At 39.3% G+C, this 22,568-nt stretch overlaps 1 protein-coding gene and 1 long non-coding RNA gene across 2 annotated transcripts in view; one reads left to right on the top strand and one right to left on the bottom strand.

The window, feature by feature from the left end:
- The window catches only part of usta (uronyl 2-sulfotransferase a), a 132,926-nt gene that overhangs the window by 60,965 nt on the left and 49,393 nt on the right, over positions 1 to 22,568 (top strand). Inside the window, exon 2 of the mRNA XM_066677651.1 lies at positions 16,053 to 16,096. Within this exon, the coding sequence (XP_066533748.1) occupies positions 16,053 to 16,096 (44 nt within the window). The remainder of the gene's footprint in view (positions 1 to 16,052; positions 16,097 to 22,568) is intronic.
- The window catches only part of LOC136702544 (uncharacterized), a 64,112-nt gene continuing 54,186 nt past the window's right edge, over positions 12,643 to 22,568 (bottom strand). The window contains exons 3-4 of the long non-coding RNA XR_010803928.1: positions 12,907 to 13,036; positions 12,643 to 12,786 (exon numbers count right to left, since the gene is read on the bottom strand). This is a non-coding gene — a long non-coding RNA (uncharacterized lncRNA). The remainder of the gene's footprint in view (positions 12,787 to 12,906; positions 13,037 to 22,568) is intronic.

Below are 22,568 nucleotides of genomic sequence, written 5' to 3'. Positions count from 1 at the left end.
CACCTCAGGGTGTTTCCAAAAATGACTCAGAGATCCTTCATTCAACCACTAGTGTTTAGACACACAAAATAGACAGGGAACGGTCTTCAGTTTTCACTGGAACAAATTACCCTCATTATACAATATGCATGTTCAATCATGGTGCAAGGCTTCTGGTAATTCAAGCCCTCAGGAATATTATTTTACTCTTTTAGGTATCTTCTCTTTGACTGGTGCTACAAAGTGCTTCATAACCCCCTACATGTGTACTGCTCTCCCTGTCAAAGGATGTCATTGAATTTGAAGATTTTTTTTGTGAAAAAAATGCTACATTACTAACGCTAATGCTAGCCGTACTAAACGCCAGAAAAAAAGTTAGTAATCTTGCTATCAGTTTTTTTATGGTGGCTAATTTTTACATTGTTTCAGGAATTTAACACCACAAACTACCACTAGCAAACACTGAAATTGCCAAGGAGTTTATAATTTAATACTTAAAACTGTGACTTTGTTAATCCTACTGCAAATTGTGAATCTCTAATCATAAAACAGCAGCAGACACTAGGTTATTAGACTAGGTTATGCCACATTGAACCCCACTCAGCACAAAGTGGAATGTTTTCACAGTGCTTTTGTTTAAAACAATGGCTTTTTTTTTACATTTTTCTAGGGGAGTATCATTCACAGGAAATGGCAAAACATTGTCTTGATGCTTGAAATTGAATAGCATGGCGGCTACTGCTGCTTTATATGCAAGATTTGTGCTGAATAACTTCTTTAATGTAGTTTAAAATATCCTTAATGTATTTAGTTGTATAAGCAAAACAAGTAAAAATGTGAATTTTAATTTTACATTTGTTTTAATTTGTTGTGAAATACTTTAATAAAATATGATTACTGATGCCATACAGGGCGGCACGTTGGTGCAGCAGGTAGTGTCGCAGACACACAGCTCCAGGGACCTGGTGGTTGTGGGTTCGAGGAGTTTGTGGGTTATGAGGAGTTTGGTGTGTTCTCTCGGTGTCTGTGTGGGTTTCCTCCAGGTGCTCTGGTTTCCTCCCACAGTCCGTTGGTAGGTGGATTGGCGACTCACAAGTGTCTATAGGTGTGAGTGAATGTGTGTGACCCTGAACTGAATAAGCGGTTATAGATAATATATGAAATAAATGAATGAATGATCCAGTACTGATCCCAAAGAAAATGCAAGTGTCACAGTACTGTACATAGTTCACAAAAAGACATAATGTAATCAAAATTCATCTCATACACAGCACCTCTCCCTGTGTGGCAACACCCGGAAGCATAGAAACCCACCTCCTTTTTGTGTCAAGGGCATAAATTTATCGCACTCTGTAGTATAATGTGGAGAAATGTCAGCTTAGCCATAATATCAATTTCATCATAGGATCTAAAGGAAAACTGTTAGCACATCAGTCTCGAATGCATTTCTCTGCTCTTCTGTCCGAATCTGAGTGAGTTACTCATACACAGGTCATTTACAAGCTTCAGTAATCCTCTTACTTCATTAGTGTTATGTATAATGTGTAAGAGACTACAGACACAAGCCACATGTTCCTTTGTCTCAGTCTTTCCCCCTCTGTTTAAAGTGTAAATTATCTGATCCCATTGTCCCGTCATCTGACAGTGGAATAGATTTTTGGAAGATAATGTTTTATGGAAAATAATCATGACGGTCTGGTTAAATTATTCCTCTGGTTGGGTTTAAAAGTTTAATAAAGTAGCTCCTTTTGTCTGAAGGTGTGAGTGATCAGTGAGAGATGTTTCCACGCTGCGAAGCCAGAATCCCAAATGTCTCCCTACAATCTCTTTAGGGTTCAGCCTGTCATAAAATAAGTGCACTCATGTTGTATGTCAAAAAATATTTTTAGTGAGCTATAAAGTTCAAGTTTCCTTGTCAAATGAGTGTCTAATTACTGTCTATATTGTTAGTTTTATTATCTGTGATGTGCACTATGTCAGGAGTATGGCGCTACAATAGGACGTGGCCCAATCTTCTCTGCTTACTCACACAGACGAACAGAGCATGACACAGTATGTTCAGAGCAGCTGAGAGGATGGACATGGGGTGTAGAAACAAGGAGGTGATCATAAACTCATGGCTGATCGGTGTATGTCTATGTACATAATGAGTATGTATGTACATGACATTACCAAGAGCATAAGCAGTTCTTGTACTAGGAGAGTTATGAGGTAAAAGACTCATTAATTTAGCTTACCCCCTCCAGGGTGTATTCCCACCTTGCACCCAATGATCCCAGGTAGGCTCTGGACCCACCTGGATAAGAGTTACAGATAATGAATGAATGAATGAATAATTTAGCTTTTTATTTCACTGAATTGTTATGTCTAGGTCTTGATTTTTATATAATTACCTTATGATATTAAAGTATGAAAGGTAGTCAAGTTCAATTTGAGTTTAGCTGCTTGACTAGCGGCTGCAGCTCCCAAACCCTGCCAGTGGGGGACTGTTTTAGCTTATAATGGCAAAGTGTTCCCATTAGTGTGGAAGATTCTATGGAACATATTTCATAATAAATATAGGCCTATGTGGGCAAAGTTTTTTGACCACCAACCACCCAAATTGTATCTCCCATGTAGAAAACCACTGCACGAAAAGCTTGTATTGGCCCCATGCTTACTTTGCTCCACCTGTGACAGTCTAACCTGCCCTGAACTTCACCATGGCTCAGCCTTCTGTGATGAAAAAAAATTTCCATTCCTCTTAAAAAGGAAAGCAGCTTCTGCCAGAGCTACCACATTTGGCTCAGATTGACAGCGGCAAACCCACAGAATAACAGTTATGGGTGGAGACCTCAAGAACCCCCCCCTTGTCATTACACTGATGGTTTAGACCAAGGGGGCTTAATCTTGGGCTGCTCCTACTTGTTAAATCAAAGGTTGTAGTGATGTTCGGCCACACGCTGCCAGAAACTGACTTATAGCCTGGCATACATAGGCTGGGCATATATACAACACACACGCCCAATGTAAATCTGCTCAAAGTTAATATAGTAGTCGCGGATTGTCGCTGATAATAAAATAGAAAGCCTCTGAAATTATTCAGCAGGGTGTGTTTAACCACATGGCCCAGGGATAGAGGGGTTAGTGATGTAATCAGAGAGGAGGCTCCCCACTATATGGCCAGACACTGTCCTCCGTCACCCCTGTTATAAGAATCATTGCTGCCAGTAAAAAATGGAATGCCCATTATTGTTTTTGTTTGGTAGTTCTTTACATGTTTTAGCAATATCATTTGACATTTTATTATATTTATATCAACATATGTTTATATTGAATTGTTATTGTGTTTATGATACATAAAATAACAAGAAAAAATGAAACAGTAAAACACAATATATTTTTTGGAGGTTGGGTTTGGTCCAACAACTTTTCATATTAATAATATATATCTGTTCTTACAAACTGTGTAGATTTGAAGACTTTCTTGATGGGGGTTTGTTGGGGAGTCGGATGACAGTGCAGAATTCTGAGAGGCAACATTTCTCTCCAACAAACACAGCATTTAAGCCATCAATGGTCATCATTAAGCCAATCTGCAGATTAATTCTTAATGGCCAATCAGAACTGTAGTAAGCTATGTTCACATTACAAGCCTCATTAATCAGTTCCAATGTTTTGCTCAGATAGGATTTGGTCTTGACGGTACACATTCATAAGTGTAAGTGGCCTGTATATGTCTGCGATGTGAACATATCTGTTCATAAGATGGCACACATGCACATTGATACAAAAACAACAAAAACATCATATTTGTGAGACATTTGATTGTATTAATACTGGGAAAAACTGACACATTTATTGCATTGCATTTGCTTGGGAGGACGGCAAACTGTTTGTAGGCTGTACATGAATAGGATGAGAAGGCAAACAAAAAAAAAGCCAGCCTTCTGCTCCAAGGGATTTGCTCAGATGTCTCCCTACACCCTACACTGTCGTAAAACTATGGTTTCTGCACATTGTGCATTGTATATTGATGTATAAAACTGTTTATTATCGGCTATAAGCTTTACATTTTGCTGTAGAACTAGTGCCCTGTCTGGGTGTAGTAAGTTTGTAATGTAATCTGTGAAGTGCACTATGTAGGGAGTATGATATTATTTGGGATGCAGCTAGAGCCTCTCCTCCTTTGTTGTTTTTATCACTCTGCTCATCCTGCTTGAGATGACAGCACTAAGCGCATGCATACAGTCAAAAACGCACATAAAATCCAATTTAACTGTTTACATTCACGTGGAACGAACCACATTTGAAAGTGACTCAAACCTTATTTGAAAAAAAATCTGATTTGAAATGTCCACAAAGCCCTGAAAATGTCATATCTGTGTCACATTAAAATCAAGTTTGAATCACTTCAGCCTGGCAATGTGAACGTAGCCATAGTGTCCCCAACACATGACTAGGGAGCCAGGTTTCCTGATCGGTGATTTTATTTCCATTGTTCTATTTCATTAACCAGTTTTATCCTCAGTTTTTAGTCATGGCCAATTCATCTTGTTTATGTTAGCGCACACACACCCAGGCTGGCTAGTATCACACTGAGAAGTAGGGGAAAACGAGGGACATCCTGTATACCCAGAGAGAGCAAGTCTCTCTATTTAAGTCTCAGAATGCACAAGAATTTCTTGTTAAAGTTACAAAGAATTCTCCTAGGAACACAGTCACCTAAATCTGTTTTCTAGCCTTCATCTGCTTCCTTCATGCTTCCATGTCTGATGCCATAGCAGGTGTGTGAAAATGGTAAAGCATGTAGAAGATAAAGAAGTGTAGCCTGTCTCACTTTTCTCTCTGTATCTACTGCAGTGCAATACATCTCAGAAGTTAAAGTTGATGAGATCAATGGGTGACTTGTGTTATGTGTCTTCAGTAGCTGCAGCAGTATACACTGACATTTGTCTTATAGAGAAGAAAAACATCTGTCACTCCCTGTGAGCCAAAGCAAACAGAACCTCTCCACTGGAAGCTGGGAATGTGTTGATGAACCAGTTGTTTCAGATAATATACATGTGGCTCTCTGGAGCTGAGGTCTAACCGAGTGGAGAAAATAGTGCAGAACATTCTGCTTGTTATGACAGCTCTCCCAAAAACATGAGGATTTTCTACTGACCTTCCTAGAACCTCGGTTTATACTTGTCACCCTAGTGATGTGCTGATGAAATGACTGAAGTCAAATTTTCAAGTAAATAATGTTAAAACAATGTATCACTGTTGCAATGCTGAAGTGTACTGCAACTCATTGGCAACCTAGTTAACACAACTGGATCAGAACTTTTGAGTAGCCAAAAATTAGGGAGGCCAGGAGTCCTATGGCGCTTTTACACTGCTACCCATTTCTACTCAGGTCCAATCTGCTTTTTTCATTTCTCCAATAGGCAAATTTGGTATCTGGCACCTGGAATCCGGTACTATTTAGGGCCTGCTCACTTGTGATTCTAAGAGGGCTGAGTAGGGACTAAATTTTGATGTGTAAACTTGTAGAGCTCTGAAATGGCCAGAGAGACTTGAAAATCACAATGCAAATCATTGAGCACATCGAGCACAGACATTTGTAAAATCTCCAAGCTGCAGTAGAGATCATGTGTTTTTATCTGACTCAGAACGGCAGCTCATAAAATTGTGCTGTGGACTTTTAAAGAGGTTCAAATGCTTCTTGGATTGGTGGCTGAAAAGGAATTCAGCAAGAGCTGGAGGGTGCAACAAGGAATGAAAAACTCTACTTATCTAATTGATCTCTTGCATGGATAAGCCCTGTTCTGTAAAAAATAAAAAATAAAATACCAATACACAATGAGTAAAGAGCGCTTGACGCTACATAGTTGTTGTGGCTTCCAAAGTCCAAGGTTCGCATTAGAGACCATGCTATTCATCAGCTACATTTCAGAGGGTGGGGAGCTGTGGCAGTGAAAACAGACCAGGCACCAAAAGCAAGTAGAGTCAAGTAGGTACCATGCAGTGGAATAGTGCCATTAGAGAGCTCAACTGGCTTCGCTCTCTGGGTAGAACACTCCTCTCTGCTCCAATCACTGCACACAGTGCTAATTAGCACAAATATCTGTCAGCTGAGACAGATCTTGACAGATTGTGTTCAACAACATGTAAACTCTTCAGTGGTGTTGCATCAGTAGACTTCCAAGGAAAAAATCAGTGAGTTAGCCTCTTTCCTTGGAAGAAGCACCTGTTCGCCTTCAATATTCAAACTGTTGTGACACTCTGTGTGTTTTGGGGGGATTCAGTGAAGCAGTGGAATTGGAGATGACTAATAATTGTGGAGAAAGTCTGGATTTAAAACAAGAAAAAACTAGAAGTGATCAGAATGTCAGCAGCATTCTCTCAAAATGCAAAAAATTGAGTGTCCTCAGAATGTGAACTGAGTCACTACCTGTTTACACTGAAGGTTTCCAATTCTTTTCTCTAAAACTCATAAAGGAGCTCTTTTTCCACTTGCTGGATGGATGTAAACAAACTACCGTTTGTTCCTGCAGGTGTCTGTCCTCGTCAGAATTCTATCTTCAGACTTCAGAGAACCAGAACCCTCCCACGCTGTCAGACTCCACATCTTTTGTAGGCTGCTGTCTTTGAGAGAACAATAAAGAAGCTGGTTTATTGTCACTCGGGTAGATTCAGGATCCTATCATTTTCCCTGAAATTTTGAGAATGCTTGAGGGCCTTGAGCCAGCCATTGTGAGAGTGTCCAAGCTTCTGTTTGATCTACTGTCCAGTAATTAGTTGAAGCGTTCCCTAAATTACACAGCCCCCAGGAATGCTCTCCTTACAGCCGAGGCGGAAAATGGAAGGTCATTGGAAAACGGTTGCTTTTGTTCTGTACCTAGCAGCCTGCGTGGTTTTCTGACCCCTCTCTGTCCGAATATTTTCAGCTCTCATCATCTCAAAGCCATACTTAACAAAGTCGGCAATTTCATAACGTTAATTAAACATTGTATCCTGAAAGTATATGTTTACGAAATTCCAACGCTAAGAGCAGCATTCCAAATGGCAGCGAATTATAGAACGGAAAATTCCATCACAACCGGAGAACTGTTAACTTTAGTCCATGTTTTACTTCTGCAGAAGCCAAGACAAGCTCTGGAGCTTTGATATCAGTTTTTCTTTTAGCGTGGCATGTTTGTGTTCATTGCTTGCTGCCTCACCATCCGAGAGCTTGGCTAAAGCTCCTTATGCTTTTGTGGATTAATCATGTGTTATTAATGATTCTCACAGAGCTAGCATGATTTAATTAGCCACGACAAAGAGGGGGAAATAGCGGGGGGAGCAAGATTTTCAAAAAAGCCATGAATCTCCCGCTGTTATCTTTCTGTCCTTTTCACCCACTACTTTTGTAAAAAAAAAAAAAAAAAAAAAAAACGCTAATCATTGCAGCTGGAACCTTACTGTTTATGTTTAGGGTCTGAGCCTGTTTTGGCTGGCTGCTTGTTTACGGTCCTGGCAGCCGGCGCAGAGTCTGGGAATCTGACCCAAGAGGGCTGACGTTTGCCGAACTAATTACTAAAGGTGTTAATTGGCCCTCAAGTGTTGCTGGACTTGAAATCAAGGGGTTATTAAGTTCAAAGCTGGGCAGGACTGAAGGTTCTTCTTGGGGCTAAAGGTTGGCAAGCTACTTCAGGGGATGTCTCAGTTGGATTCTTGATTAGATTATTGATCTTTGAAGCTGTGTGTAGGTTCAGGAGAGGACAGAGTGCATTTAAGGACCGGAGTCTTGTAGGATTTTGAAATGGAAGGGTTTGGACACTTCTAGTTAAAGGGCATGTTTTGTGATTTTTCTTCTCACTTCACAGATTGGTAATTTAATTTACAAATCAATGTAACCAATAATGTTATTATCCATGTACTCCAACACAATCTGTGCAGCAACAGCTGAGCTACTGTCTCTGACTTTACATCTACAAGGTGGACCAACGAGGTAGGAGTGTCTAACAGAGTGGACAGTGTTTAAAACCTCCAGCAGCGACTGCTGTGTCTGATCCACTCGTACCAACACGTTACACATTAACACATCACCACTACGTCAGTGTCACTTCAGCGCTTAGAATGATCCACCACTAAAATCATACCTGCTCTGTGGTGGTCCTCTGGGGGTCCTGGCTGCTGAAGAACAGGGTGGGGGGGTACACAAAGCAACAAATGGTCTATGGTCTGTAATTATAAAACTACAAATTGTTCCTGTATGGTCAGTGATGTGTGTGTTCTATTTAGTTAAACATATGTATATGCTTAACATATACAATAAAAAAAAATTTCTAGGCAAAGTATGTAGCAATTGTGCAGTTCTTGTTTATTAAAATTTGGAGAAGTGTGTTCTCTGTAGATGCCTTAACTTATTTTCACTTGTTAAAAGAATATTATTGGGGAACCAAAAGTTTGAATGTAACTGTATCATTAGGACTAGTGCCACTGAAGTAATATATTTTCCTTCTACAGTATCCAACTATTTAATTCCACAATGAATTTTTTATGAATCCAGACAGAAGACCACTGCGTAAATCAGGAGAGGATTTTAGTTGGATGTAGGGAGATAGTAAGAAGCAGTTATTGCTAAAATGATAACTATGCTGTTTATTGGACTTGTGTTAAATATTTGTCCCTTATAAAAAATGATGACCATAAAATCTTTTGTTTTTTTGAGCAGATTTATGATGAGCAGACTACAAAGGTACTTACACAGTAACTTTTCATTTTATATTAGCATTACAAATATCAGTACTCCTACCACATATCTAGTAGTGCACACCCGAAATAAAGACAAAATACTACTCAGAGTACTAATTTTGTGAGCTTGAAAGTGTCCAGCAACTACTATGCTGTTTTATTCTATGCCAACATAAACAGGCTGATGCTGGTCACCCAGTATACAAGTATCCAAACACAACATGTGCTGTTATTTGCTGGTTTAGCAGAACAATTTTCCCTGCTGCTGACCAGCATCCAAAACACAGCATATGTTTGCAGATTCTGCTGGTGTCCAGCTATCTTGAAAGCTATGCTTTATTTCCAGCAGGAAATAGAATAAAGCAGCAGAATCACAGTTCTGTAGTAGTGTAGTTTTGCAGTTTACTGCTGATTTAAGCTTAAATTTACTCATGAAAGACAATACTTTACAGCCTAGAACATTGTTTTGCAAGAATGACACTTTTTGCAATAAGGTTTTTTATTTCCCCGGAAAATATATACCAGAATGGACTGCATGGATGCCAAATACACTGCTAAAAACGTAAATAATTTCTATTAGTGCTGTCAATTGAAAAAATGTTGTGTTAATTACAAGAATATTCTGTTATTTCTCATTAATCACATGTTAAATGCAAGTACTTCCTTTTATTTTTGACTCGCCGATAAAAAAAATAAAGGTGTTCCGTGGTATGCACGATCTGTTGGCTTGAGAATTTTTTTTTTTTACTTTATTATAATATCTCTGGGGCGACACGGTGGTGCAGCAGGTAGTGTCACAGTCATACAGCTCCAGGGACCTGGAGGTTGTGGGTTCGATTCCTGCTCCGAGTGACTGTCTGTGAGGAGTTGGTGTGTTCTCCCCGTGTCCGCGTGGGTTTCCTCCAGGTGCTCCGGTTTCCTCCAGGTACTCCGGTTTCCTCCCACAGTCCAAAAACACACGTTGGTAGGTGGATTGGCGACTCAAAATTGTCCGTAGGTGTGAGTGTGTGAGTGAATGTGTGTGTGTCTGTGTTGTCCTGTGAAGGACTGGCGCCCCCTCCAGGGTGTATTCCCGTCTTGTGCCCAATGATGCCAGGTAGGCTCTGGACCCTCCGCGAACTGGATAAGGGTTACAGATAATGAATGAATGAATGAATAATATCTCTCTGTAGATTTGATGATTTTTCAATTAAAACCTTTTAATTTGCTGAGTAAAACTTTCAGGGAAAGTTTTAGAATTGAACGTGATTAAGCTCAATCACAGAAGCTTCAATGGAGAAAATAAAGGTTACTGCAGCACAGCTCCCTATTCCAGCTTCAGCAACTTAATAAGAGATAACTGAGTGGATTCAGCAAAGGCAGGAGAAAAAAGGTGTCAAACTTCTCGTAGCAGCTGTGTGAGAGAGAGAGTGAGAGAGAGAGATAGACAGAGGAGGACAAGAATGTTAATTATGAGATTTAATACATAGTCTATTTTAGCAAAAATACAATGTAATTAACCAAGCTCAGCAGAAATGGCTCTGTGGTTAGATCACTGAATAAAACTATCGCTAATATGTCACTAGGCTCTGTAAAAGTAAAAAAAAAAATTCATTCATTCATTATCTGTAACCCTTATCCAGTTCAGGGTTGCGGTGGGTCCAGAGCCTACCTGGAATGATTGTGCGCAAGGGGGGAATACACCCTGGAGGGGGCGCCAGTCCTTCACAGGGCAACACACACACTCACACCTACACTTTGGAGTCACCAAGCCACCTACCAACGTGTGTTTTTGGACCATGGGAGGAAACTGGAGCACCCGGAGGAAACCCACGCAGACACAGGGAGAACACACCAAACTCCTCACAGACAGTCACCCGGAGCGGGAATCGAACCCACAACCTCCAGGTCCCTAGAGCTGTGTGAATGCGACACTACCAGCTGTGCCACCTTGCCGCCCATTTAATTTAAAAAATATATATTTAAAAAATAATAATGATAATAAGAAAATTAATTAATTAATTGACGGTTTTTAAATTATTGGAGGAAATTGCAATTAAATTTGTTAAAATTATTCATTTACCTTAAAAACAAACAAACAAATAACCAAAAAACAATAGCATTTTAAAGTTTCCAGATTATTCGGATGCATTAATGTGTTAACATTGACAGCACTAATTTTAACAGTAACTGTTAGCAGTAGTAGTGGTAGCTTCAGCATAATCTGAGTTGTTACTTAGTAACCAGTGCTCAGTGGAATGCTACTGTGAAAATACAGATGCTAACATGCCCATGATCTGAACCTCAATTAATAGCTTACATTTTGTGCCTACTAGGGATGGGTGGTATACACTTTTTTCATACCATCATACCATTTCAAAATATGAACATTATACAGTATGAATGTATGGATGATAACAAGCATTAAACAGTTCTGTTCAGTGTAGCCACAATTTGGCTCAGTGTACACCAACATACAGTGTAACATTAAATAAATAAACAATTCATTGACAAAAAAAGCTCAGTGAAATCGAATGACTGGTCCTGGACTAAAAGAAAAGAAAATAAGAAAGGTAGCTAGCCTGTTAGGCTTATGTAAGTGTGCTAAGAAGCTAAACACTATAGCACAGACTGTGTTCTAGCTAACATTTAAAGGGTTAAGCCTCATATCTGTGAGCACACAGACTGAAGGTCTTCTGAGGGTTTTACTTTGCTTCAAATGGATATTACCCTAACTCAGCACTAAATTCATAACTTTGGTGGCCAACTGGGCTTTTTATCCCCCACCTGTGTTCAGAGCATGACACCAACAGTCAGTAAGCTCCCACAGTGCTCTTTTCTGTGAGCATGATTTTGCCATGCACTGACCAAACAGACACAGAGCAGAAATTATACACACTGTAATTTTTAAATAGCGCTCTCATTGTGACATATTGTCCACTAATGTAAATACTGTGGTATACGTTATTATTACAGTTACAGTTATTATTACAGTATACATTATACCGTCCAACCCTGGTGCACACTGTTTGTATTTCGCTCCTGTCATATTGGTTATGTCCCATTCATGTTTTGGCTGCTGCCTGACTGTGTGTGCTGCTGCATTTGCAAAGAACATGAGTGTCCGGGATGGATGATAGAGAATCTTAGATAGCTCTTTTTCTGGGCTGGTTAGATTTTCCAGGACACCAAATATCCTTACCCTTTTACACAGATCTAGGGCCAGGTCCTCCTGCCCACAAGCCTAACTTTGAAGAGGAATGGTGGGCTCTAGGACTAAAAAGACTAATCTGACACAGAAATTGAGGCCTAGAATGCTTAAAAAATTGCAAGAGGAAGCTGGCACATGTTAAAAGCTGCCACACATTAATATGCTTTACATATGAGTCTGGAAAGCTTTCCTGAGGAGATGTGCAATGATTTTTTGGAGCATGTCTTAATATTCATAGGACTGTTTCCCTCTTTGCACTGCCCCTGAGGCTTCATTTGAGTTCCAGTCAGTCATGCTGATCAAGCACGTAGCAACAAAAGTTCACAAAACAACAAAAAAAATGTATTTAAAATGACTCTGTCCACACTTGCCTGGAGTTGGCCCATGCTGCTTGATTGACACCTCCGTGTTTGCTCTGCTGAGATCAAGACCAGGAGTCAAACTGCAAGAATTTTTTTTTTCTGTTAAGATAAGATAGGACTCTACCAAAACATATTCTGTGAAGCTAACACGTTTCCTGCAAGACCTCTCAGTGAACACAAATATGTTTAGAGTATGTAATATTGATGACCTTTGGGATACCTACTAGACATATAAACTGGAGTAAAAGTTGGTAGAGTTTTAATGATGATTAATTACTATTACTATATTTTAATTACATTAATATTATTGGTAACACAAAAACACTGATTACAAATAAGTATCCAATCCATATAAAAAGATTTCCTGTAGAGGATGTGGTAACATGATTTAACTTACAAACAGGGCGCTCAGATTTCCTCTCACAGTCCAAAAACATTTTGGTAGGTGGATTTACTGTTCAAAGGTGTGAGTGATGGACTGTTGCCCTTTCCAGGGTGTGATCCTGCTTTGCACTCAATGATTCTGGGTGGGCTTCAGGGCCCGTCGCAGCACTGAAAAGAATGAAATTGTTGCAGAAAATGAATGTGTATGAAATTAGCACTAGCATACATTTGGAAATAAACATGATGCCAGGAGTAAGTTGAGGTGGTTTGGGCATCTGATACGGATACCTCTTGGATGCCTCCCACTGGAGGTATACCAGGCACGATCAACTGGAAGGAGGCCCCAGGATAGACCCAGGACACACTGGAGGGATTACATCTCCAGGCTGGCTTGTGAACCCTGTTGCCACCAATGACTCTGAAATGGATTAAGCAGAAAAGATGTACTGATGATACATTTGGAAATACTATTTTATATACATATTAAGTAAAGTAAATGCATCAGCATGTAGAATTTGAGATTGTTTGTGTACTACTGTTTTTTCTCTGTATAAATGACGACATTTGACCGAGACAGTTCAAAGAAACCCTAACCCCAACCCTTAATATAATTTCATCTATCACAAACCACAGCCCAATAAAGGCCACCATATACAAACCCAATTCCATCTAATAGAAAATCTAGTAGACCCATATTTTATTAACAATAGATCATAGAACACACATGAAAGTGAGACAATGTCAGAAATAGGTTCCTCAATATAAAAATGTGAGGACTTTGAATGTCATCCATCTACAGTACATATTATCATCAAGGAATTCAGAAAATCTGGAGAAATCCCTGCGTGCAAGGGCCAATAGTCAATACTGGATACTTGTTACCTTTGGGACCTCATGTGGCTCTGCATTCAAAATTCTAGTCTGATTTTGTACTGGAAGTCACTGCTTGGGCTCAGGAACACTTCCAGAAATAATTGTCTGTAAACATAGTTCGCTTTGCAATCCACAAACGCAGGTTAAAGCTGTTTCCAGAAACGTCACCATCTTCTGGGGACCAAAGCTCATTTAAAATGGACTGAGGTTAAAAGAAAACACTGTTCTGTGGTCAGATGAATTAAAGAGTAGAGGGACTAAGCAGCTTGTTATCAACAGACTTTAAAAGCCTGAATCTCTGATGGTATGGGGTTGCATTAGTGTCTATGGCGTGGGCAGCTTATACATCTGGAAAACCATTATCAATGTTGAACAGTATATGGAGGTTTTAGAGAAACATATACTAGGTCCCTTTTAAAGAAGGCCTTGCATATTTCAGTCAGACAATGCATCCATCACAACAGCATGGCTTCGCAGATAAAGAGTCCAGGTGCTGAACTGGCCGCCTGCAGTCCAGACCTTTCACTAATAGAAAACATTTGGCGCATCATGAAACAAAAAATCCAGCAAAAGACCCATGACTGTTGAGCAGGTACAATCCTACATCAGACAAGACTGGGACAACATTCTTCTCCTAAAACTCCAGCGATTGGCCTCCTCACTCCCCGTTTACAGACTGTTGTTAAAAGAAGAGGGGATGCTACACAGATGTGTTGCAGCCATCAGGTTCTAAATGAGATAATATTGTCCGATTTTAATTAAATATGGGTCTATGAGATTTGTAAATCATTGCATTCTGTATTCATTTACATCTATTTACATTTTACAGTATGCCAAATTGTGGGAACCTGGGTTGTAGATGGCATTAGTGAAAGTGTATGTAAACCAGTGCTGCAGTATGTGCATTAGCGTGTTAGTGAAAAAGAACACTGTAAGTATCAATTAGGTTAATACTCTGGAATGTTATACAGTGGAATGTGGATCATTCGGCAGATTTGAGGAATGTATTTGCCTTGTTATGTTCCCATGCCAATGGTTTTGTGATATATTCACATCTAAACTAACATGATGATGTGACACACACACGCACACACACACGCACACACACACTGGAATTCATAGCCCTCCACTCCTCAGTAAGTTATGTATCTGTCTATGGCACTCCAAGTCTCCCTTTCACTTTCTCTCTCTCTCTCTCAGAAAGTTCTAGATGTGCTGAGAACTATAGCAGCTCCGTGTCGCTGGATAGGTTATGGGTTCAGGAGAAGAAATGGTGTGCTGTCTCAGATAGCACCCCATGTTAGCCATTAGCATTAGCCATTAGTGCTGAAAGGAAGGCACTGATTCTAGTGTGCCATCTGCAGCAAAAAGGAGAAAGAGAGCTTTGTGTGTGAAGAAAAAGGGTCTTGCTCAGAGATACTGTAAAATAGGGGGAACACTGTGCACAGTTCCAAACACTTTTCTAGGGATTTATACTTGGGCACTCACTTTTGTAAATCCTTAGTTTTCCAGTGGAGTCTTAAGAAATAGTTTTGCATGAAGCAATTGTGGCACTGCTGGTTGTGTCATTTGAGTGTGTGGTGGCCTCTGATGGACTGTTGTCCTGATTAGTGTGTGTTCCTGCACTGCACCCAGTTATTTTGGGTAGGTTTTAGGATGCATCAAGACACTGATCAAAAGGAAGTTGTTCCAGAAGATGGATGAATGAATGAATGAATGATTGGACGAACAAGGGAATAGATGAACTAATGTATTACTACGATATATTTAGAGATGGCTTTATTTGTGCGCTACTGGGTTTCCAATCACTGAATAAAAGAAGCACATGGCTGTCTGTTGTTTCTTGAGATGTTTAAGGCCGATTTTGTGCTAACTCAACACAGATTTCTGGGGAGGTGCACATTAGGCTACTCATGGCATAGGTCCCGCGTCAACATGAAACCTATGCCATACCCTATGGAGTAGCCTGATATATAAGTCTACAGTTCTGTGTTTATTTTGGCAAAAGTCAAAGAAGAAGTTTTGTTTTTCCTGTTTGTCATTACTTTTTCCCTCTCTAAGGGAACTGGTGGTAGGAAGGTAAAAATTGAAGACATGTTTTCACGTATGAACTTAGGAAAATATCTGAAGAATTAGATCTGGACATTTTCCCAAGTTGACCTTTCGCATTTATAGCATGCATCTGGAGATTTTCCATGTCAGATTTTCCATGTACAATGCTCCATTTGGTTTACGCATGAGGCAGTGTAGCACATGCTGGAGGCACAGTATAAATGCTCCGGAACATTCCTGGCTCTATTCAGATTTGTGCTCATTCGGACTTTGTATTAGGGGGCTGGCAGAATAACATCCGACTAATATCCAGTACAAATGACTCTATGTTCACGCATGTGTTTTCTCCAGATAATATTCAGAAGTTCTCTTTCATGTCTGAAAAGGGCTAAACATTCTATTTCTTCCACATCCAACACATTCACAAATGAGAAATAAATCTACTGCGCTGCAATAATGTGGTCAGATGTGTTTTAAAACACTTATTTGTTTATTTTTTTTCTTTTCAGGAGAATCTACGTATATGGATGACCATGGGCCCCCTGTTCCGAAGGTGAGTGACATTATCATTAATAATTTTCCTGTGAAATTTGCAGTAAATAAGAAATGATTATTGGGCAAAAAAACTTGGCTTGAACTCACTTCCTCTGATTTTATAATTTTACAATGACTGGACAGTTAACAAAAGTCTAAGCACGTACACACACACACACACACACACACACATACACACACACTTCCAGTAAAAGAAGGACAGTGCTGACCACTACCATGATCTGAAGAGAGACAGAGAGAAAGTGAGGGATAGAAATGAGTAATATAAATATGATCTTCCTGAAAAGCAGACAAGTTAAAAAAAAAAAATTCAGTGCAGGCATTTCCAGCGTAGTGGGTACAGTACAGTGAGGATTAGCTCATTGTTAGCGGTGGAGGGTTGTGGTAATGTCTGTGGTGCTTTACATGGCTTACATGGAAAATGACTCATTAAAAGCTAATGTGATGAAAATACTGAGCCTCTTATTGGACGCAGATTTTTTTTTTGTTTGTTTGTTTTTACTATATCCATGTGGTTTTTTCGGAATCAGTCCAATCATTCATCCACCACTTTCTGGCTTCTGTCTGGCTTTTTGCATGCAGCCATGAGAAAGGTATAGAAGTAAAAACTGCAGGAATACACAGCAGGCTTTTAATATTATCCCAAACATGATGGGATTATTGCTCACGTTAAATTGCTGCTCAAATGCCTTTGGTTTTGAGTGTGATTCAAATATTGCTTGGGTTCTCACAGCCCAAATCCCACTATATACTTATTGACTTGTAATACTAGCCAACTACTAAGATGTCTTTTGGCTAATACAAAGAATGATTAATGGATTAGGAACACAAATTGTCCATTGTATCAGCTCCACTGGACATACCGAAGCACTTTGTTGTTCTGCAATTACAGCATGAAGTCCTCTGTTTCACTTCATAGTTCTTGTCCCCATTTCACCCTGACAGCTCATCTGTTTTTGCACAGATTGTGTTGGTCTTCTAGTCCTTCATCGGGGGACACAGGATGCCACCCACAGAACGCCACCCATTTCTGGACTGAGAATAGTCCACTAACCAAATATATTCACAGTCCAACTTGCTTTAAAAATTCCAGCAGCACTGCTGTGTCTGATCCACTTGCACCAGCACAACACAACAACACCACCTCAGTGTCACTACAGCGTTGAGTATGATCCACCACCCAAATCATACCGGCTCTGTGGTGGTCCAGGGAGTGTCCTGAACAAGATTTAAGTGGCAAACAATGAACGCAGAACAATAAGACTCACTACACTCTGTAACTGTAGGACTGCAAAGTGCTGTTGTATGGGCAGTGGAGCTGAGAGAATGAACAGTGAGCACAGAAATAAGGCAGAATGCAACTTAATGGGTGAAAATATTGCGTATATTCAAGAGTAAAAAGTACCCATCTACGCCCCCCACCCCGCCTCAACTCTCCCCCGCTCTTTCTGCGTTCAGTTCTACACTGCACTTTGTGTGCTCATTAAGCATACGACTATGATACGACTTCATTAAAAATTAAACTCATCTTGTTCTTTTCTTGTTTTAATCAACTCTCTCACTCCTCCCTCTACAACTATTTTATCTGTGACACTGAACAAAGTAATGCATTATATAATTGAATATACTTCATTCTAATGTGTATTGTGTTCACATTAATAAATTATTTTCATCAGTGTAAAATGTATCTGTCCACTCTGGGGTTATTTGAGTCTGTTATATAAATGTCTTCTTATAATTAGTTTGAGAGATATATTTATGAGAGATTTATTTATTTATTTATTTAATGTCTGTAACTGCTTATCCAGTTCAGGGTCACAGTAGGTGAAGAACACACCCTGGAGGGGGCACCAGTCCTTCACAGGGCGATACACACTCACACACTCATATCTAGGGACACTTTTGAGTCGCTAATCCACCTACCAGCGAGTGTTTCTGAACCACGGGAGGAAAACCGAGCACCCAGAGTAAATCCACACGGACACCAAAATCACAGACAGTCATCTGGAGCGAGGTTCGAACCTACAACCCCAGTTCCCTGGAGCTGCGTGAGATATATGTATACTAATATTAGTACTATCAAAATTAAGGAACACAGGAATTTAATGGATTTTTTTAAAGCTAATTAATTATTTTACAAAATTTGGACACAACTTTCTTCCATAATTTACTCTTTTACACACATTTATTTTCTAATCCTTTTCACTTACAGAGCCTAGTGACATGTTAGGGTTTATTATTTACAGATGTACGCATCACTACTGCTGAAGTTCTGAAGTTAAATGTGTTCTGCTGAATATAACTCTTACACTTCCTTCTCTCTCTCCATCTCTCTCTCTCTCTCTCTCTCACACACACACACACACACACACACACACACACACAATGGAGTGTTAATTTCCTCTAGCTTTTGTGCTTAAATTATGAGATTCTAATACAAAAATCATCAAAATTATATTGAGATATTATAATAATAAAAGTAAAAGAGTCACCTCTCCCCAGTTGTCAGGAATATCACACTACACATTTATCTCCCTAAAGAACCGACAAGAAAGTAAACATTTAAACTTTATTTTCGTAATCACATTTTTAATCAATAGACGCTACTATCATAAATGCAATTACATTGTGTTGATCTTACATTGCTTTGTTTATTTTGCATTTAAATACCCATTATTAAACGCTTCAGCCTTAAGAAGGAACAAAGAGATTAATCACAGCAAATCATGCAATTAGTCAATGGACAGCCCAAATACTTACATAGTCACATAATGCTAACAAACTGTACACCTGAAGGCTAATATATGTAGCCGTCTAAAAACCAGATACTGCTGCCTTTTAAACTACTGCTGACACAGTGCTACTGGTAAGATCAACACACTTGAGGAGAGCACTAACTGATCTGTTATGTTAGCTAACAGATGCCTGCGTTTACTAGCATTGCGCTGATAGATTGGGGAAAAGGATGGGCCTCCAAAACATCCAGGGGCCACTCAAATGTCCATGGACTCCTGGCTGGGACAGCTGAGCCATCACTTAGGATTGAATTAGCAAACGTTTGAAATCCTGAAAACTGAGTACTGAAAAAATAGTGTGTCCATCAAAACCAATGTTCAGTACCCAAATATTATCCATGGATAATAATATCCATGAGCCAATAAGCCTGCTTGTTTCAAAATCTAGAGTCTAAATTCTGTTGTGTACAGTGTTGTTAAAGGAACACTAAGGTAAATTGTTCTTCAAAATCATTTTGATGCTTCACTGACCTGTAATATGGAGAAGAGAACCTTTGTCAATGCTACTCCAGGCTCAGCACTGCAGAACTATGCACTATGTAGCTTCTGGAGGAGGGTAGGAAACCAGTGTTTTTTTTTTTTTTGCTGAATTCTTTCTCCAACATTTATTCATTGCCAATTCCAGGCAGTTGCTAGGACCCCCCAGTCACACAATGCTCCCAATGACAGATTTTCAGACTGCTGCCAACACAACATGGCTGAAGCTCTACATGCTTGGATGAGAGTGCTGATTGCTACATTAGTTTACATATCCCCACATTGGCTAGTATCGAGTTGTGTGACAGGGGGGTTTACAATCTCGCAATGTTAGAGCCAGTGTGTAGAGAGTTGTGACACTCTGGAACCTTCACTTGAATCCATACTCGTATATTGAGTGACTTTTTGTAATAATTGAATACAACTCTAATAAAAATCATAACAAGATCTATCTGTCTGTCCCTGGTCTCTTGCCACTGTGTTTGTTTGGATCTCTTTTAAAACAACTGCATGGGTGCGGAGCTCTTAAGTGATGACTGCATTCCCCTCACCCTTCAGTTTGGAGGAAATCCATAGAGCTAATTAATCACACAAGGGCAGAACCTTTAAAAAAAAAAAAGACTTTCAATTCACGCAAAACTGTGAGCAAAATAAATAAAGCTTAATCTATTTAGTCACGCTTTGATTCCTGAAACGAGGCCTGAAAAGGCTTTTACCTCTGTGGGAACTTGAATGTGGAGGAAACAGAAACAGAGAAAGTGAAATGGAAAGAGAGAGGGAGAGAGAGCTTGAGTAAGTGTGATTGAGTTGTATTGGAGCATTTACAGCTAATGCAGGACTTTGATCGTGAGCCACAACGCTGGACAAAGAGGACACTGTTTGCACCGGCAACCACTTAATGTGAGGAGAGCATGGATAAACTGAAAGATGAAAAAGAGGAAGAGAGATGCATTACACATGCGCATGTTTGATTTGTATTTTGTGACATTTGACATGCATAGCATTACATCAAAGAATTTGTGTGTTTTCATAGTTTTTATCATGCAGTACATAACTGCAAACTAAGCTGGATAAAGCCTGTGTTTAATGCGTTGTGGTTGTGATGTCACAACTATGAATACATCTACAAGTGACTGAATCTTCAGCTTAACCCGTTTATGTTGAAATGAAAAGAAGCACCAATTGAAACAGCTGAAAAAACATCCTATCCATGGGTTGCAGGTGACTTCACTTTATATAAAAGCTGCCAAATTGAATACTTACTTATTACTCAAACATACAACTCAAATACAAATAATAAACTGTGATGTGTAAATATTTGTATTGTTTCTTTCCACTATTTACTTCTTATCTAGACGTTAAAAATAAAGAAATATGAGTTTGTATTCCTGACCCATTTATCCGGATCACGTAGAGGCAAAAATAGAGCTCTGTACGTTTGTGATAATCAAAAGAGCAGCCCAGGCTGCGTCCCCTAATGCACATCACAGATAATAAAACTAAAACTACTGCACCCCGACAGTGCACTAATTCAACAGGAAAACGTGAGCCGTGTAGTTGATTTTAGCTTATTTTTGACCTAAAATGCACTGCGTGAGAACAGGAGCCATTATTTTATAACCTAGACTGTGTACTACAGAGTGTGTAGGGAGGCATTTGAGATTCTGCCTCAGCTTTGCTCACATTTTCAGACCAGGAGAACTGCTTTATTAAAATTTGAAGCCAAATCAGAGAAATAATTTAGGCAGCTGGCAAAACATTATCCTCCAAAAATCTGTGAGAGCAGAATCAGCGTGGTAAGATTATTCTCCCTGTAAAAAAAAAAGTGGGGAAACAATTAAACAAATTAAATTAATATGTGGTTTGTGTCTGTAGTCTCGTACACACTTAAACAAAACTAAACTAAAACAAAAAACAAGCTTGTGTGTGATCTGTGTATAAATAACTCACTCAGATTCCGTCACAAGAACAGAGAAATGAACTGGAGTCTAACATGTAAACAGTTTTCCTTTAGATCCTAGAACTAAAATTGCTCCTCACTGTGAAATACAACGAGATAGATACTTTGACTCAAAGGGTGGGTGGGGTTCTGTGCTTCTGACTGATGTGAGACTCTCTCCAGCACAGGAAGAGGAGCTGTGTCATATCTGTCCCATCTGTTACATTAAATCCTAGGACAAAAATGCTAATATGGCTAACAGAGGATTACGGAGCATATCAGTCGCTCCCATCTGTTTACATTAGTGCTGTGATCGGAAATCAGACAATCGATGTCCTATATGTCACCCATGACAATAAAAAAAAAAAAAAAAAAAAAAAAAAAAAAAAAATCTGACTATCAGCTAATGTCAAAAAATTGTAACTATCTGATAGGATTGCAGTTGACAATCTAAATTTGAGACTCACATGGCAATAAAATAAGTCAAAAAAGCTCACTTAGCTTTTTGGCTGTTTACAATAATATACAGTGCCTTCTCTGGCTGCACAACAGCAACTTAATGAAGATGTGACCAATGATGGAAGTTAGAAAAGAGGAGAGCTTTGGTCCGCTTTAGCGTGTCTTTAATCATTCATAGGCATTCTATATGAGCCATATATTGTAATATTTATACATTTTTTGGGACACATTGCTATCATTAAGTTCTAAATGAGTTGATAACTTTCATGAAATGTTAAAATGTCACACTTTCAACATCTGATATGTGTTCTATGTTCTAATGTGAATGTTATATAGTTAAATCAGATTTACAGTTTGCATTGTTTTTATTTATATTGTATACATCGTCCCAATATCACTAGCCCACCTGAACTGTAAGAACTCATATGTGAGAATACTGTTCATCGATTTTAGTTCTGCATTCAACACAGTGATTCCATCTCTGCTGATATCCAAACTCAACCATCTGGGTATCAGCACATCACTCTGCCACTGGATTTTAGACTTCCTGTCTAACAGACTCCAATCTGTTCAATTAGGCAACCTTCATTCATCAACCATCACCTTGAACACTGGCATTCCACAAGGCTGTGTTTTGAGCCCAATTCTGTACTTTCTCTTCACCCATGACTGTGTAACTGCCTATGGTTCAAACACCACAGTCAAATTTGCAGATGACACCACGGTGATAGGCTTGATTACAGACAATAATGAAACGGCCTACCAGGATGAAGTACAGCATCTGTCTTTATGGTGCCACA

This window comes from Hoplias malabaricus, chromosome 7 (genome assembly GCF_029633855.1).
Source record: "Hoplias malabaricus isolate fHopMal1 chromosome 7, fHopMal1.hap1, whole genome shotgun sequence".
NCBI lineage: Eukaryota > Metazoa > Chordata > Actinopteri > Characiformes > Erythrinidae > Hoplias > Hoplias malabaricus.
The sequence above is the reverse complement of the archived record's forward strand: the minus strand, read 5'-3'. Positions and strand labels throughout refer to the sequence as shown.